Below are 16,517 nucleotides of genomic sequence, written 5' to 3' on the forward strand. Positions count from 1 at the left end.
AGGCTGTGGAGGAGAGTGGGTCGGGGAAATGTGACCAGGAATCCAGCATTGAATCATTCCTGACTCTCCAAACCTCAGCAGCCATTTCTCTCCTGAGGAGCCAGCCCCTCCCAGCAGCCTCAAGATAGCTAATACAGCCACATGCAGCCTATACTGAGAGCTGTACAAAGGAAACAGACTCTGAATAGCCCTAAAGAGCCCTCAAGGACTGGGTTAAAAAGGGGTGTTTAGTACCAGAAAGTGATACAGCACCTAAACCCCGTGAAAAACAGACGCTTGAGAGAATAAGATTAACAGCAGGCAGACAGGCAAAACAGGCAGATTGGTCCCACCTGCTTGCAGCCAAGGCTGTGGAGAAAGACACAGAGGAGCAGTGGATTGCTTGGAACTTCAACACAGTGCTAACTAAAAGGAAACTGAAAAGTGGCAGACAAAACAGAAGAGTGGGGTCTTAAATCAGCCCCTAGGGATATTAAAACTTGGCTGAAGCAAATGACACATGAAAAATTTTTTTCTTTATTTTTTGTTTATTTATTTTCTTGTATTTTTTCCTCATTGTATTTTTATTGGTATTTTATTTTATTTTTTTCTCCACCCCCACCCTTTTCTTCCTCACGTCTCCCTCTTTCATCCGTTTTACCTTCTACTGTCCCCACTTTAGTTTTTTCTCTTTCCTTTCTTTTACCCCTTGTTAGAAATTGATCTTCTTTATCTCCTTTATTGATGTGTTATTTTTATTATAATCTCTGTTGGCTTACTCATTTATTTAATTTCCTCTCCCATGCTCCAAGTCCATGCACCTTTCTCCTTTCTCTTTCTTTGCTTGTCAATTTTTTTACACTTGTTTTAACTCTCCTCTTGTTCTCTTCTTCTCCTAATTGTTTAATTAGTTTCACTCAGTAAACTCAAGCTTACATGCTTTCTCCTCTATTCTCCTTTTCCAAAAATGTATGAGTGAATGGATGAATTTAAAAAATACATTTTTTGTTATATCTATCTATCTATCTATCTATTTATTTATCTATCTTTCTCTTTCTTCTCTTCTTATCCACTCATTCTCTTTCTACCTCCTCTATACTTAACCATGATCCTTCCCCTGTTCATTCAATTTCTTAAACTTACTTTGTATATAAGCTTTGCCTCTACAGATTCTGTTCCCCCCTTTTTCTGGGCGTTGTTTGCATTTTTTTGGTTTATCTGTTTGTTTTGTGGTGTTTTATCCTCATATTTTTTTCTTTTCTCTCTTACCCCTTTTTCCTTTCTTGTTATCATCCTTGCTCTTTTTTCTCCCTCCCAATTCTCTTTTCTCTGGTGGTCTCTTTTTTGGGTTGTTGGAGTTGTGAGTGCATTCATGTTTTCTTCCCTTTGTGTTGTGTCTTGTTGAGTTGTATTTTGTGCTGTTCAGTCAACATGGTACAGAGCGAGCCACATAGCCAGACACCCTGAGAGGAGACTCCATCCACAAATGGGACAATAAAACTCAAGACCCAACTACACCAAGAGAACCCAAATATCCCAAGTAGGGGGTATCCCTAGAATACCAAGCCCAGAAGATCAGAGATTGCACCACTGGGTCCTATAGAACACTACTATATAAGACAAACTCAAAAAATCTAGGTGGCGTAGCAGTTTGATCTAATACATAGAAATAATAACATAGGAACAGCAAGAATGAGGAGACAAAGAAACAACCCCCATAGGAAAGAAAAGGAGGAATCACCAGAAAATGAAATAAATTTGTCAGAGAAAAAATTCTGAGCAATGGTTATAAGGATGCTGAAAAGGGTGGAAGACAAATTCAACAACATGGGTAAGTATCAAGAGAAAATAAATAAGAATCAAAAGATATAGTGTAGCTAAATGAATAAAAAACATGACCCATATATCTGCTGTCTACAGGAGACCCACCTCAGAACAAAGGACTCACATAGACTGATAGTGAAGGGATGGAAAAATTTTATTAAGGCAAATGGAAATGAAAAAAAAAAGCTGGGGTAGCAATAGTTATATCTGACAAAATAGACCTCAAAGTGAAGTCCATAACAAGAGATATGGAGGGCCACTTCATTATACTAAAGGGAGCAATTCAACAAGAGGAAATAACTCTGGTAAACATAAATACATCTAATAGAGGAACACCCAAATACATAAATATACTTCTGGAAGATATCAAGGATGAGATTGACAGCAATACAATCATAGCAGGGGACTTCATTTTATTTATTTATTTTTCTTTCTTTATTGATAGTAGGGGACTTTAATACCCCATTAACACCACTGGATAAATCCTTGAAACAAAAAATCAGCAAAGAAACAGCAATCCAAATGACTCACTGGATCAGATGGACTTAATTGACATCTTCAGAACATTTCACCCCAAAACTACAGAATATACATTCTTCTCAAGTGCACATGGGACATTTTCAAAGATAGACCACATAATGGGACACAAGCAAAGTCTATTCAAATTCAAGAAGATAGAAATCATATCAAGCATCTTCTCAAATCACAATGGTATAAGATTAAAAATCAACTATAATTAAAAAGTAAAAAAAAATCAAACACTTGGAGGCTAAATAGCATGTTATTAAACAATGATTTGGTTACCAAAGAGATCAAAGAAGAAATAAAAAGCATCATGTTAACAAATAACAATGAAAACACAACAATCCAAAATCTATGGGACACAATGAAAGCAGTCCTGAGAGGGAAGGTCATAGCTCTACAGGCCTACCTAAAAACACATGCAAAAATGGTAATAAATTTTGTAAAACTACAACTTAAAGGATTGGAAAGAGAGCAACAAGAAAAGCCCAGAGTAGGCAGAAGGAAGGAAATAATAAAGATCAGGGCAGAAATAAACAATATAGAGATTAAAAGAAAACCACACAAACAAACAAACAATACAAAAGATCAATGAAACCAAGAACTGGTTCTTTGAAGGAATAAACAAGATTGATGAACCTCTAGCCAGGCTCTCTGAGAAACAGAGAGAGGACCCAAATAAAATCAGAAATGAAAGAGGTGAAGTAACAACTGACCCCACAGACATACAAAGCAGTGGTTCTCAACCTTGGCTGCACATCGGAATCACCTGGGAATCTTTTTAAAATCCTGATTTCTGGGCCTCATCCTCCAGATTCTGTTTCTTTGTTACTAATGTTGTGACCCCACCCCATAACAAAGAAACAGAATTTCTGGAGGATGAGGCCCAGAAATCGGGATTTTAAAAAGATTCCCAGGTGATCCTAATGTGTAGCCAAGGTTGAGAACCACTGATACAAAGGATTATAAAAAAAATACTACAAACAACTCTATTCCAACAAACTGGACAACCTAGATGAAATGGATATATTCCTAGAAAAATACAATCTTCCAAAACTCAATCAAGAAGTATAAAAAAAACTGAATAGGCTGATAACTACTGATGAATTTGAAGCAGTAATAAAAAAACTTCCAGCAAACAAAAGCTGTGGTCCAGATGGCTTCACAGGGGAGTTTTACCAAGCATTTAAAGAAGAACTAAAGTCTTTCCTTCTCAGATCATCCCAAAAAATTCAAAAGGAAGGCACACTTCCAAGCTCTTTCTATGAAGCCAGCATTACCCTAATCACAAAACCAGATAAAGACACTATAAAAAAAGAGAATTACAGACCAATATTCCTGATGGACATAGATGCTAAAATCATCAACAAAATTTAGCAAATCATATTCAGCATTATATTAGAAAGATTATACACCATGACTAGGTGGGATTTATTGAGGGATGCAAGGATGGTACAATATCCACAAATAAATAAACGTTATACATCAGATAAATTAATTGAGAGACAAAAATCATATAATCATATCAATTGATGCAGGAAAAGCATTTGACAAAACCCAACACCCTTTCTTGATAAAAACTCTCATGAAAATGGGAATAGAGGGGCCATACCTTAAACTAATAAAAGGCTTCTATGACAAATCTACAGCCAACATCATACTCACTGGGCAAAAACTAAAATCATTTCCCCAAAGAACAGGAACAAGACAAGGATGCCCACTTTCACAACTCCTGTCTGACATAGTATTGGAAGTGCTAGCCATAGTAACCATACAAGAAGAAATAAAAGGCATCCAATTGGAAAAGAAATAAAACTGTCATTATTCGCAGATGGCATGATATCATACATAGTAAAACCCTAAAGATTCCATAAAAAATACTAAACTTAATAAATGAATTTGGCAATGTAGCAGGATACAAAATTAACACCCAGAAATCTATGGCTTTTTTATACACCAAAAATGAACTCACAGAAATTGAAATTAAAAAAAGCTATAATCCCATTTACCATTGCAACAAAATTTTAAGATACCTAGAAATGAACTTAACTAAGGAGGTAAAAGACCTGTACTAAGAAAACTATAGGACATTATAAAAAGAGATAGAGGAAGACATAAGCAAGTGGAAGAATATACCATGTTCCTGGATTGGCAGAATCAATATCAGTAACATGCCCATACTACTCAAAGCAATCCCCATTAAAATACCAATGGCATATTTCACAGAGCTAGGAAAAACTCTCCAAAAATTGATCTGGAGTAAAAAAAGACCCCAAGTAGCCACAGCAATCCTGAGAAAGAAGAAAAAGATGGAGGGATCACAATACCAGATTTCAAGCTATATTACAAAGCCACTATTCTCAAAACTGCCTGGTACTGGTACAAGAACAGACCTATAGACCAATGGAACAGAACAGAGAACCCAAAAATTAACCCAAGCCATTATGTTCAATTAATATTTGACAAAGGAGGCAAGAACATACAATGGAGTTAAGACAGTCTCTTCAATAAATGGTGTTGGGAAAATTGAACAGATGCGTGTAAAAAAATGAAACTAGACCACCAACTTACACTATACACAAAAATAAACTCAAAATGGATAAAGGACTTAAACATAAGATGGGAAACCATAAAGATCTTAGAAGAATCTATAGGCAGCAAAATATCAGATGTATGTTGTAGCAATATCTTTAGTGATACAGCTCCTAGGACAATGGAAACTAAGGAGAAAGTAAACAAATGGGACTACATTAAAATGAAAAGTTTCTGCACAGCAAAAGAAACCATGAGCAAAATAACAAGAAAGTCCACTGCATGGGAGAACATCTTTGCCAATGTTATCTCTGATAAGGGTTTAATCTCCAAAATTTACTGGAACTCAGACAACTTAACAAAAGGAAGAGAAACAATCCAACCAAAAAATGGGCAAAGGACCTAGATAGACACTTTTCAAAAGAGGACATACAGAAGGCCAAGAGATATATGAAAACATGCTCAAAGTCACTAATCATCCAAGAGATGCAAGTCAAAACGACAATGAGGTACCATCTCTCACCTGTCAGAATGGCTATCATCAACAAATCAACAAGTGCTGGAGAGGATGCGGAGAAAAGAGAACCCTCTTGCACTGCTGGTGGGAATGCCAACTGGTGCAGCCACTGTGGAAAAAAGTATGGAGTTTCCTCAAAAAATTAAAAATGGAATTCCCATTTGACCCAGTAATTCCACTTCTAGGACTATATCCCAAGAGATCAGAAACACCAATCAGAAAGGACGTATGCACCCCTATGTTCATAGCAGCACAATTTATAATATCTAAGATTTGGAAACAGCTTAAGTGCCCATCAGCAGAGAGGTAGCTTAAAAAACTGTGGTACAATGGAATAGTAAGCTATGTAAAAAAGAAGGAACTCTTACCATTTGCAACAGCATGGATGGAATTGGAAAGCATTGTGCTAAGCAAAATGAACCAGTCAGAGAAAGATAAATATCACATGATCTCACTCATTTGTGGAATATAATGAATAACATAAACAGATGAACAAAAATAGAGTCAGGAGCATTGAACAGACTGTCCAACATAAGAGGGAAGGCAGGGGAGTGGGAGAGGGAGGATAAGAGATCAATCACATGACTTATATGCATGTATTTGAGCAAAACTAATGGTCACAGACAGCAGGGGGGTGAGGATTTGTGTTGGGGGGTGTGAGTGACTAGGGAGAGGTCAATGGGGGAAAAGGAAGACTTATGTAATACTTTCCTGATGGGTCCCAGATTGGAGAGGGTGCAGGCCAGGCTGAGGAACCCCACCCCCCGGTGCATGAATTTTTTGCACTGGGCCTCTAGTCAATCTATAAAATAAGATAAAACTACATATAACTATGTATGTAATCAGAGAAGAAATTATTCACTTTTTAAAATTTTTCTTTATTAAGGTATTACATATGTGTCCTGATCGCCCCTTTACCCTCCTTCTGCCTCCCCAACTCATCCCCTCACCCCCCTGATGTCTGTGTCCATTGTTTATGCTTATATGCATGCATACAAGTCCTTTGGTTGTTCTCTCCCCCTTATTCCCACTCTCCCCTACATTCCCTCTGAGGTTTGATGGTCTGATCGATGCTTCTCTGTATCTAGATCTGTTTTTGTTCATCAGCTTATGTTGTTCATTATATTCCAAAAATGAGAGATCATGTGATATTTATCTTTCTGACTTATTTCGTTTAGCATAATGCTCTCCAGGTCCATCCATGCTATTGCAAATGGTAGGAGTTCCTTCCTTTTTATAGCAAAACAGTATTCCATTGTGGAGATGTACCAATTATTCACTTTTTAAACTAAATTTATTGGGGTGACATTGGTTAACCAGATCATATAAGATTTTAAGTATATATTTCAATGATACATGATCTGTATATTGCATCGTGTATCCACCACCCATAGCCAAATCATCTTTGTCACCAAATATTTGGTGCCCTTTACCTTCTAGTACCACAATCTCCAACCTTCTGGTAAAGATAATGTTGTTGTCTGTGTCTAAAGACATCTCTGTTGCCCATGAAGTAAACTGTAATATCTAAGTATTTCTGAGTAAGGTTGGAAAAACTGAAAGTAGGAACAAAGACACAGGGGAAAATAGTTTATAGACAGAGCAGAAAGCTTAATAAAGTGGTTACTTATGCCGGCTGATGTGGCTCAGTGGTTGATCATTGACCCATGAAACAAAAGGTCACCAGTTTGATTCCTGGTTCAGGGTTGTGGGCTCGACCTACAGTAGGGAGCATGCAGGAGGCAGCCAATCGATATTTCTCTCTCATCAATTTCTCTGTCTCTCTATCCCTCTCCCTTCTTTTCTCTCTAAAATTAATAAAAACATATTTAAAGTGCTTACTTAAATTGTATAGAGAAGTTGAAAATAACGAATAGAAATTCCAGACAAAAAATAAAAAAGCAAGTTCTACAACCATATGCTAACGAAAGAATAGCAATTTCTGACTCTAAGACTTTGATCCCTGTAATCATGGGAACTTCCTCAACCCTAGGACAACTGGACCTTTTATGCCTGTCATCCCAACAAATCTTTTCAGAGCCTCCTTTATGTCTTTGTTCTTCAGACTGTAAATGAAAGGGTTGAGCATGGGTGTGACCACGGCATACATCACTGAGGCTGTTGCACTTGAGTGTGAGCTTTGGGTAGCAGCAGAGCTGAGATACACTCCTAGGCTTGCACAATAAAATAAGGAGACAACTGAGAGGTGAGATGCACACGTAGAAAATGCTTTATACTTCCCCTGAGCTGATGAGATTCCTCGTATGGAGGACACTATCTTAGAGTAAGAGTAAAGGATCCCAGCAAGAGCACCACCACCCAGCAACACAACTCCAAAATACATCACCATGTTATTAAGAAAGGTGTCAGAACAGGCAAGTTGGACCATCTGATTGAGTTCACAGAAAAAGTGAGGGATTTCCAAGTATGCACAGAAGGACAGTCCTGACACTATTAAGCTTTGTAACAAGGCATAGAGGGCACTCATGATCCAGGACACCAGAACCAGCAGTCCACAGAGCTGAGGGTTCATGATGACTGTGTAGTGCAGGGGGTGACAGATGGCCACAAACCGGTCATAGGCCATCACGGTCAAAAGGAAGTTGTCCAGTCCTGCAAATAATAAGAAAAAATACATCTGTGTGATGCAGCCTTCATAGGTGATGACTTTGTTCTGTGTTTGAATGTTCCATAGCATCTTTGGGATGGTGGTGGAGGTGAAACAGATGTCTACCAAGGACAGGTTGGAGAGGAAGAAGTACATGGGTGTGTGGAGGTGGGAATCTGAGATGAAGGCCAGGATGATTGGCACGTTTCCCAACACAGTGATCAGGTACATGGAGAGGAAAAGCCCAAATATGAGGGGTTGCAGTTCTGGTTCTTCTGAAACTCCCAGGAGAATAAATTCTGAAATTGAGGTATTGCCTTGTACCATGTGGTGGAGGTGATGACTAAGAACAAAAATATTATATGATTAATTTTTACACAAAGCAGTATTAGTAACACTGAAATACTACCATATGTATTTTGTCATCATGATTAATATAACTTAAAAAAATCATCTGAGGATATTTTTTCCATTGATTATTTTAGAGACTGTGGAAGGGAAGGAGGTGGGGGACAGAGACAGAGAGAAACATTGATGTGACAGAGACACATTCATTGATGCCTCCCATTTCTGGCCCGACCAGTGCCAGGAATCCAGCCTGCAACCAAGGTGCGTGCTATTGACTGGAATCAAACTCGAGACCCTAAAGTGGGCTGATGCTTTAACCACTGGGCAAAACTGGCCAGGGCAGGAATCAATATACGTATTTTGAATGGATCTTGTCATCTTTATGGATCTCCCCTGACATCTTTCATTAGGAGTTTCCATCCCACATAGACCTTTTCTACAGGAGGTCATGCAATGCACCGTTTTAATGATAATTGCTTCGCTGTACTTTAGGAATATATGTTGAGTACTGACCATCACTAGGCAGAGGGTAAAGGATACTGGGAAACAAAAGCCCAGAGTATAATGATGGTGAAAACATATGCACAATAAAACAAGTCATGTCAGATTGAGAAAGGTGCTGTGAAGAAAAAAATAGTTATAAGAAAGAGTGGGTGAGGGTGTTATTTTTTTTACTGGGAGTTCAGAAAGCCCTACAAACAAGGTGACATTTGAACAAAGACCTCAAGGAAGACAGAGAGAAAGACACAAAGATATCTGGGGAAGTGTGTGCCCTGTTGGTGAAAGAGCCAAGCAAAGACCATGAAAATGACACAGTCTCAGATATTTAAGTCTCCAAAAGGAGCCAGTGCATAGAGGGGTGTGAGCAAGAGGGATGAGAGAAGAGGTCAGAGAAAGTTGAGGAATGAGGTGGCCTCTTTGCTGTTGCTCAAACTTTAAGACACAAGGCAGCCATTCAGTACTTGTTGTTCCCTTCAATGTATCAATTTTGTTTTCAAAAAATCCTTTCAGTTGAAATGACCCTTCAATTTCATTGTTTCCTCACATTCTGGCACCTTTATTTTAAGGGTCACATTTACAGTGTATGGGCTCAGGTACTGCTGCCCTTCAACTGTTCACGCCCCCCAAAATATAGAAGCACAAAACAACCAACACACACACACACACACACACACACACACACACCAGACCCTCACAGTGCACTCTGACCTGCTAGGGTCATGTTACTACAAGGATCTACCTACTCCAGCCACAATAATTAGGAAAGAACTGATCCAAGGAAGATGTCAACATCAGATTATCTTTACCATGAAGAATGTGAAAATAGTATCAAATTCAGTTGGTAAATCTCCCATGAACATGTAAACATGGGTTCTGTACCAGATGACTATTTGTAGTCCTTGATTTAAGAAAACACAAAAAGCACCTCAAACGCAGAGAGGAGAAAGATGTAAACATGTGTTAGGAAGAAAGATCTCAAATGCTCAACTCTCGTGTACTGCAGGTGGGCATGCAGGCTGGTGCAGCCACTGTGGAGAACAGTATGGAGTTTCCTCAAAAAATTACAAATGGAACTCCCATTTGACTCAGTAACCCCACTTCTAGGAATATATCCTAAGAAACCTGAAATACTCATCAGAAAGAATATATGCACCCCTGTGTTCACAGCAGTGCAATTTATAATAGCTAAGACTTGGAAACAGCCTAAGTGCCCATCAGCAGATGAGTGGATAAAAAAACTGTAGTACATTAACACAATGAAACACTACATGGCAAATAAAAAGAAAGAACTCTTACCATTTGCAACAGGATGGATGGACCTGGAGAGTATTATGCTGAGTGAAATTAGCCAGTCAGAGAAAGAAAAGTATCTCATGATATCACTCATAGGTAGCATCTAATAAACCAAAAAAACTGATGATCAAAAATAGACCCCGAGTCACAAAAGCATGGACGGACTGTTGAACCTCTGGGGGAAGACAGGGAAAGGTGGGTGGGAAGAGATTTACCAATGAACTTGTATGTGCATATGCCTAACCTGTGTATACAGATAATGGCGTAGTGAGGGCCTGGGGTGGGGAGAGGTTAATGGGGGAAAAAGAAGGACCTATGTAATACTTTCAACAATACAGGTAAAAACATAAATAAAATGCTCAGGTGGTTCTTCAGAGTTTGTAATGAGGAGTAAGCGTCCAGCATTCAAATTTCAGTTATTATGTCCCCATTATGCCCAGAATAATTTATAAAGCAGCAAAAAAAATGAATTCTCAGGAGAAAGGAATGATATCTTACAATGTGAAGATGCCTTACTGATTTAACATCCCACTAGAAAAATGAGCAAAGGGAATAAATGCATGATTTACAACAGAAATGTGCAACACATAGAATAGCAGTAGATATTTAATAATGGAATGATTAAAGACGTTCTTGGTATCTAAATGATACTAAATGAAAAACTGTTGGAATCAGAAAACTGCTTTTGAATCTCAGATCTACCATATATTAGCGGTTTGTCCATGGAGAGCCAACTGAATCATTCTAGATTTTAACTTACTCACTCAAATAGTGGAAATTTCCTTTGCCTGGAGTGGTTGACAGGTTTAGTTACTATATAAAAAGCTTAGCATTGTTCCTTCCTTTTAGTAAATGAGTGGTTATTAAAGGTCATGAGCTGAGGCCTAATTTTTTCTTCAGCCCCTCCAATGTCTCTATTGCTTTCCCACCTCTAGGTAATAGAATAATTATAAAGCTCATCAGCAAACTCTTTTGCATATTAAATGCAAATTTTCATATGAATAGCCAACATGTGAAACAGTGTTGTGAATTATGTCTCAAGAAGTGTTGCAAAGTAATATTTATCTATCCCCTTTGGTCTGAGTATTTCTAATAAAAACGGAGCATGCTCAAATACATTCCATCTTAAACACTGAAAGAAATGCCCTCAGTTCACTGCACAGGCCTTCAAACTTAATTCTCTATTTTACAGCTCCTCTTCACTGCAAAACTCAGATATGTTCTAATTCTACTGAAACCCCTTTATACTCCCATTCCCTGTTAGTTCTCTTTCAATTGAACTTCCTTTACTATCACTTAACTATAACAACGTACTTGAGTCCAAAAGACACTTCTTTTTTTTCACATGTTAAATAAATTCATTACAAATAATGAGTCTACTTACCAAACAAACATGACAATTTTTTGGCTTGATTCTAGATTGATTTGCCTCCCTGGTGACATCAGGTAAAAGTTCCCCATTTCCAATATCACTGAACATTGTGTGAAGTACCTAACGGGCCTTCTGACTCACCTGGGTGGGGTTTTTGGGAAGGAGATCTCTGTGTGCAAATCTGTATTCTGGATGGTTGATGGTGGAGACTGAAGCTCTGTTCCCAGACAGAACAAGGGGAAGGAGGGAAGCATCAGTTCCTGCACCAGACATAGGAATCCAAAAGCAACACCCATATCCTGTCCAGCTCAAGTACAGCCACCCTGAGGGACTACAATAGAGGAGATATATACAGCTCCCCATGTCTTCTCATTAGGCACTGTTTCCATTGTTACTCCCTCCTCTGAGCACATTACTTCCCTCAGAGACACTGGTCTGGACACAGAGGAAATTATCCCTGCTATTTCTCCTCCCAAGAGGCATAATTAGAAGTCAAGTGAATCCAGTTTTTTATTCCTTCCTTGTAAACTCACCTGCCTTCCGGAGTTTTAATATCCTTGCATCATATACCAACCTTGGGTTAATGTTTTCTCTACATCTAAGACTGAGTAGCCTATCCAGACTAGGTCTCATGGACCTCCAAAGTATTGACTTGTGGCTAGGAGCAACTGAGATCTCTAGGAAATTGTTATTACCCTGTTCAACAAGGGATAGAGGAGTGTTCCTTTGTTATAACACCATGGGTACAATAACCTTGGGCTTTGGAGTTTTTTTCATGCAACACAAGTTAAGAACTGTCATTTAGCACTTCATTTACAAAATGTTGGTTAATAATATGATGTACTTAGAAGATTTTGTGCACTATGAACCAAGCTTAGAGTCTTATATAGATTATCTCATTTAATTTCTACAAAACTCCATTTGTTAAAACCCATACTATTCCAAACCTCATTCTACATTTGAGAAATGTTGTTCAGAAGGTGAAGTGATCTGGCCAAAATGATAGACTGAGTAAGGGATGAACTGTTTTTTTTTTTTTTTTTTTTTTTTAGGTATATATATTTTTTTTTTTTAATAATTTTTATTTCTTAAAGTATTACAAAGAGTATTACATATGTCTCCTTTTTCCCCCCCATGACATTCCCCCAGCCCCTACCCCCCGCCCCCCCCCCGCCCCGTGTCTTGTGTCCATTGGTTAATCTTATATGCATGCATATAAGTCCTTCAGTTGGTCTCTTAATCCCCCCCCCCAACCCTCCCCAGGCTCCCCATTGTAGTTTAACATTCTGTTCAATGTTGCTCTGCTTCTGTATCTACACCTGTTCATCAGTCCATACTGGTCCCCTTTATTTGTCCCAACCTCACTGGAGTAGTCTCAACCTCACCAGGGCCGTCTGAGCCTCACCAGGGCCATTTCAACCTCACCGGGGTCGTCCCTACCTCACGGGGGCCGTTTCAACCTCACCGGGGTCGTCCCTACCACGCCGGGGCCGTTTCGACCTGACGGGTTGTCCCTACCTCACGGGGGCCGTTTCAACCTGACCGGGGTTGTCCCTACCACGCCGGGGCCGTTTCGACCTGACGGGTCGTCCCTACCTCACGGGGGCTGTTTCAACCTCACCGAGGTCGTCCCTACCACACCGGGGCCGTTTCAAGGGATGAACTGTTATTGGACCTCCATTAATTTTTTTCTAGTTCTCATGTTCTAGGCCAGGGCTTTTCAACCAGGGGTGGTTTAACCTGCAGGGACATTTGGCATTGCCTGGAGAAATTTTTGGTCATCACAACTGGAAAAATGTTACTGCCACTGAATGGTTCAAAAGCCAGGGATGCTACTCAACATCCCCACTATAAAGAATTATCTAGAACACATGTTAATAGTGGGAAGATTGAGAAACAACATTCTAGGCCATAACTTCTCTAACATCAATGTGTGAATGAGTCATTTGGCGATCTTGTTCAATAGTGGATTCTGATTTGGCAGCTACATGGTGGACCCAGTGAAAGGTTCGGAGTGGGCCGGGGTCGCCCACCTATGCCATGAGGCCATAACGTATGAAAAGAGTTTGCTATTTCAGGTACCTGGGTGTAGGTGGACTGAGACCAAGAAAGGCATCAGTGAAGAGAGCAGGGAGAGATAGGTTTTTATTAATTTTTGCTGGCTGTAAGCCACTCTGCTGACATAAGGGTCTGGTCCGTCCTTGGTTTCTCCCAGCGTCAGATGGCTAGTGGTTATATGGGTATGCGGTGCTCAAGGTTGCAAGCTTCCTGTAAGATATCTGCTAAGCACAATAAGTTTTTCTCTGCCCCATTTTATTCTCTTTAACTCTTTTACCCAGAGGTGCTGTATTTGTAATTATTTCTCAGTTAATATTAATGCTACATGTCCTGGTCTGTGTACCACTTTGAGTATCAATGTTGTGGGCCAGTGTTAGACTTAGATGCAGGTATTTTCAGATCTTTTTACCAAGAGCCCTCCCACATATCACGTGAGACATTAGGGGTCAAGTGTTAGACTCAGTAGTTCAGATTCTGCATACACAAGTTTATACTTGCCTCTTGAGTGTATTCCCTCATGACAAGAAAGAAAACTTTTAGGCCTTTGGTTCTTTATTTATAAACTCAGGAAATTTTATCTACATTATGGAGTTGATGTGAACAGTAAGTGATATTTTAGAGCTCAGCTATAAGCATTAAAATATATATTCTCTTTCATTCAGGGTTTCTCAAGTGCAGCATGAGTGGCATCTTGGATTGTAAGAGGGTCAGAAGTTCTCCTGGGAAAAATATCTTCCTTCTCCCCTCCCTATAATTGCAGACCCTAGTACATGTGGGTACATAACAGTGGTGCCAACAGCCGTTGTTGGCAGGAAGTGGATCTGTATCTGAGAGATCCAGAACTTGCTTCCATAACCACACCATCCTGGCAGAAACTCCTATAAAAAGCTGAGAATCCCTGGGCAGTGCAGAGGTGCTGTTTTCCAATGCTTGCAGAAATCTAAGAGCCACAAGAATGTAAACTAGCCTCTCGAGGCCCATCCAACCCAACAAATTCAGGTCAAGAAAACTGAGATGCCTGAAACAATATAGCAGGGCCAATAGCCAATGCTAGTAGGGGGGTGGAGTAACAAAATTATGAACTTCCACTGCCTTTTCCACCCATTTTGGAAGAGCTCAGTAGAGGCAGTGGAGATACCTTCAAATACACAACGAGGCTACCTTTAGTAACAAGGAGTTAGTACTGGGAACTTGTAAAACGTGTTCTTCATTACCCTCCATATACCCCCACCACTGTTCTGGTGCCCTGGACTGAGGTGAACCAGTCATAGAGGGAACACCCCCCATCCAGTGGGTGAGCACCACTTTCCTTAACCAAACTGATGCTGTCCCACTGTAATTTCAGAGGCCAAATGGTGCAGGTAGAAGAAAACAAAAACTTGCACTACAACACCATTTATAGAAAAACAAAAGAAAACGCCCCACCAGTCAACCTGTTGGATTCTTGAGAGCAAAACACAATAGAAGAGCTCTCTACTTCAAACTTGTAGGCAGAGAAACAATCTAGCATATACCATGAGCAACCAGGGAAACAGAGAAGCACAGAAATAAAATAGTTTCTAAAAACCAAACTCAAAGTTATGGAAGCCTGTGACTTCAATGACAGAGAATTTAATATTGCAGCTATGATGAAGCTCAATAAGATACAAAGGAATTCAGAAAGGCAGTTCAATGAGCTCAGAAAGATAATTAATGACCAGAAGGAATATTTTACTAAAGATATTATAAATATAAAAATGGACCAAATAGAAATTTTGGAGCTTCAGCACTCAATAAATTAGATGAGGAATGAATCAGAGAGCACTGGAAATAGAGCAGGTCAGATGGAATAGAAAATTAGTGAGCTCAAAGATAGAAACCTAGAAATGACTCAGAAGGAAGACGATCCACACACAATAATAAACTCAAAATGGATAAAGGACTTAAACGTAAGATGGGAAACCATAAAAATCTCAGAAGAATCCATAGGCAGCACAATATCAGACATATATTGTAGCAATATCTTTACTGATACAGCTCCTAGGGCACTGGAAACTAAAGAGAAAATAAACAAATGGGACTACATCAAAATAAAATCTTCTGCACAGCAAAAGAAACCATCAACAAAACAACAAGAAAGCCCATTGCATGGGAGAACACATTTGCCGATGTTATCTCCGATAAGGGTTTAATCTCCAAAATTTACTGGAACTCAGACAACTTAACAAAAAGAAGATAAACAATCCAATAAAAAAATGGGCAAAGGACTTAAATAGACACTTTTCAAAAGAGTACATAAAAAAGGCTGAGAGATATAGGAAAACATGCTCAAAGTCACTAATCATCCAAGAGATGCAAATCAAAACGACGATGAGGTGCCATCTCACACCTGTCAGAATGGCTATCATCAACAAATGAACAAACGACAAGTGCTGGTGAGGATGTAGAGAAAAAGCAACCCTCCTGCACTCCTGGTGGGAATGCAGACTGGTGCAACCACTGTGGAAAATAGTATGGAGTTTCCTCAAAAAATTAAAAATGAAACTCCCATTTGACGCAATAATCCCACTTCTAGTAAAATATCCCAAGAAATCAGAAACACCAATCAGAAAGGATGTATGCACCCCTTTGTTCACAGCAGCACACTTTACAGTAGTAAAGATTTGGAAACAGCCTAAGTGCCCATCAGCAGATGATTGATTAGCAAACTGTGGTACAGCTACACCCTGGAATATTATGCTTCTGTAAAAAAGAAGGAACTTCTACCATGTGCAACAGCATGGATGGACCTGGAGAGCATCATGCTAAGCGAAATAAGCCAGTTGGAGAAAGATAAATATGACATGATCTCACTCAGTTGTGGAATATAATGAACAATATAAAGTGTTGAACAAAAATAGAGCCAGAGAAAAAAATATTTTAAAATATAATAGAAGTAATTCTGTTATTTTCAGAGTTTAAATATTTCCTACAACTTTTGTGAT

General features: G+C 39.1%; 1 protein-coding gene across 1 annotated transcript; it reads right to left on the reverse strand.

Moving 5' to 3' along the window:
• Window positions 1–7,343: 7,343 nt before the first annotated feature.
• On the reverse strand, window positions 7,344–8,309 carry LOC139009898 (olfactory receptor 7A10-like). The gene has a single exon (XM_070414016.1). The coding sequence runs from the start codon at window positions 8,307–8,309 to the stop codon at window positions 7,344–7,346; it is 966 nt and encodes a 321-aa protein (XP_070270117.1).
• Between the last annotated feature and the right edge of the window lie 8,208 nt (window positions 8,310–16,517).

The sequence above is a fragment of the Myotis yumanensis genome, unplaced genomic scaffold, assembly GCF_028538775.1.
Source record: "Myotis yumanensis isolate MYYU_CA2020_CCGP unplaced genomic scaffold, mMyoYum1.0.hap1 SCAF_5, whole genome shotgun sequence".
NCBI lineage: Eukaryota > Metazoa > Chordata > Mammalia > Chiroptera > Vespertilionidae > Myotis > Myotis yumanensis.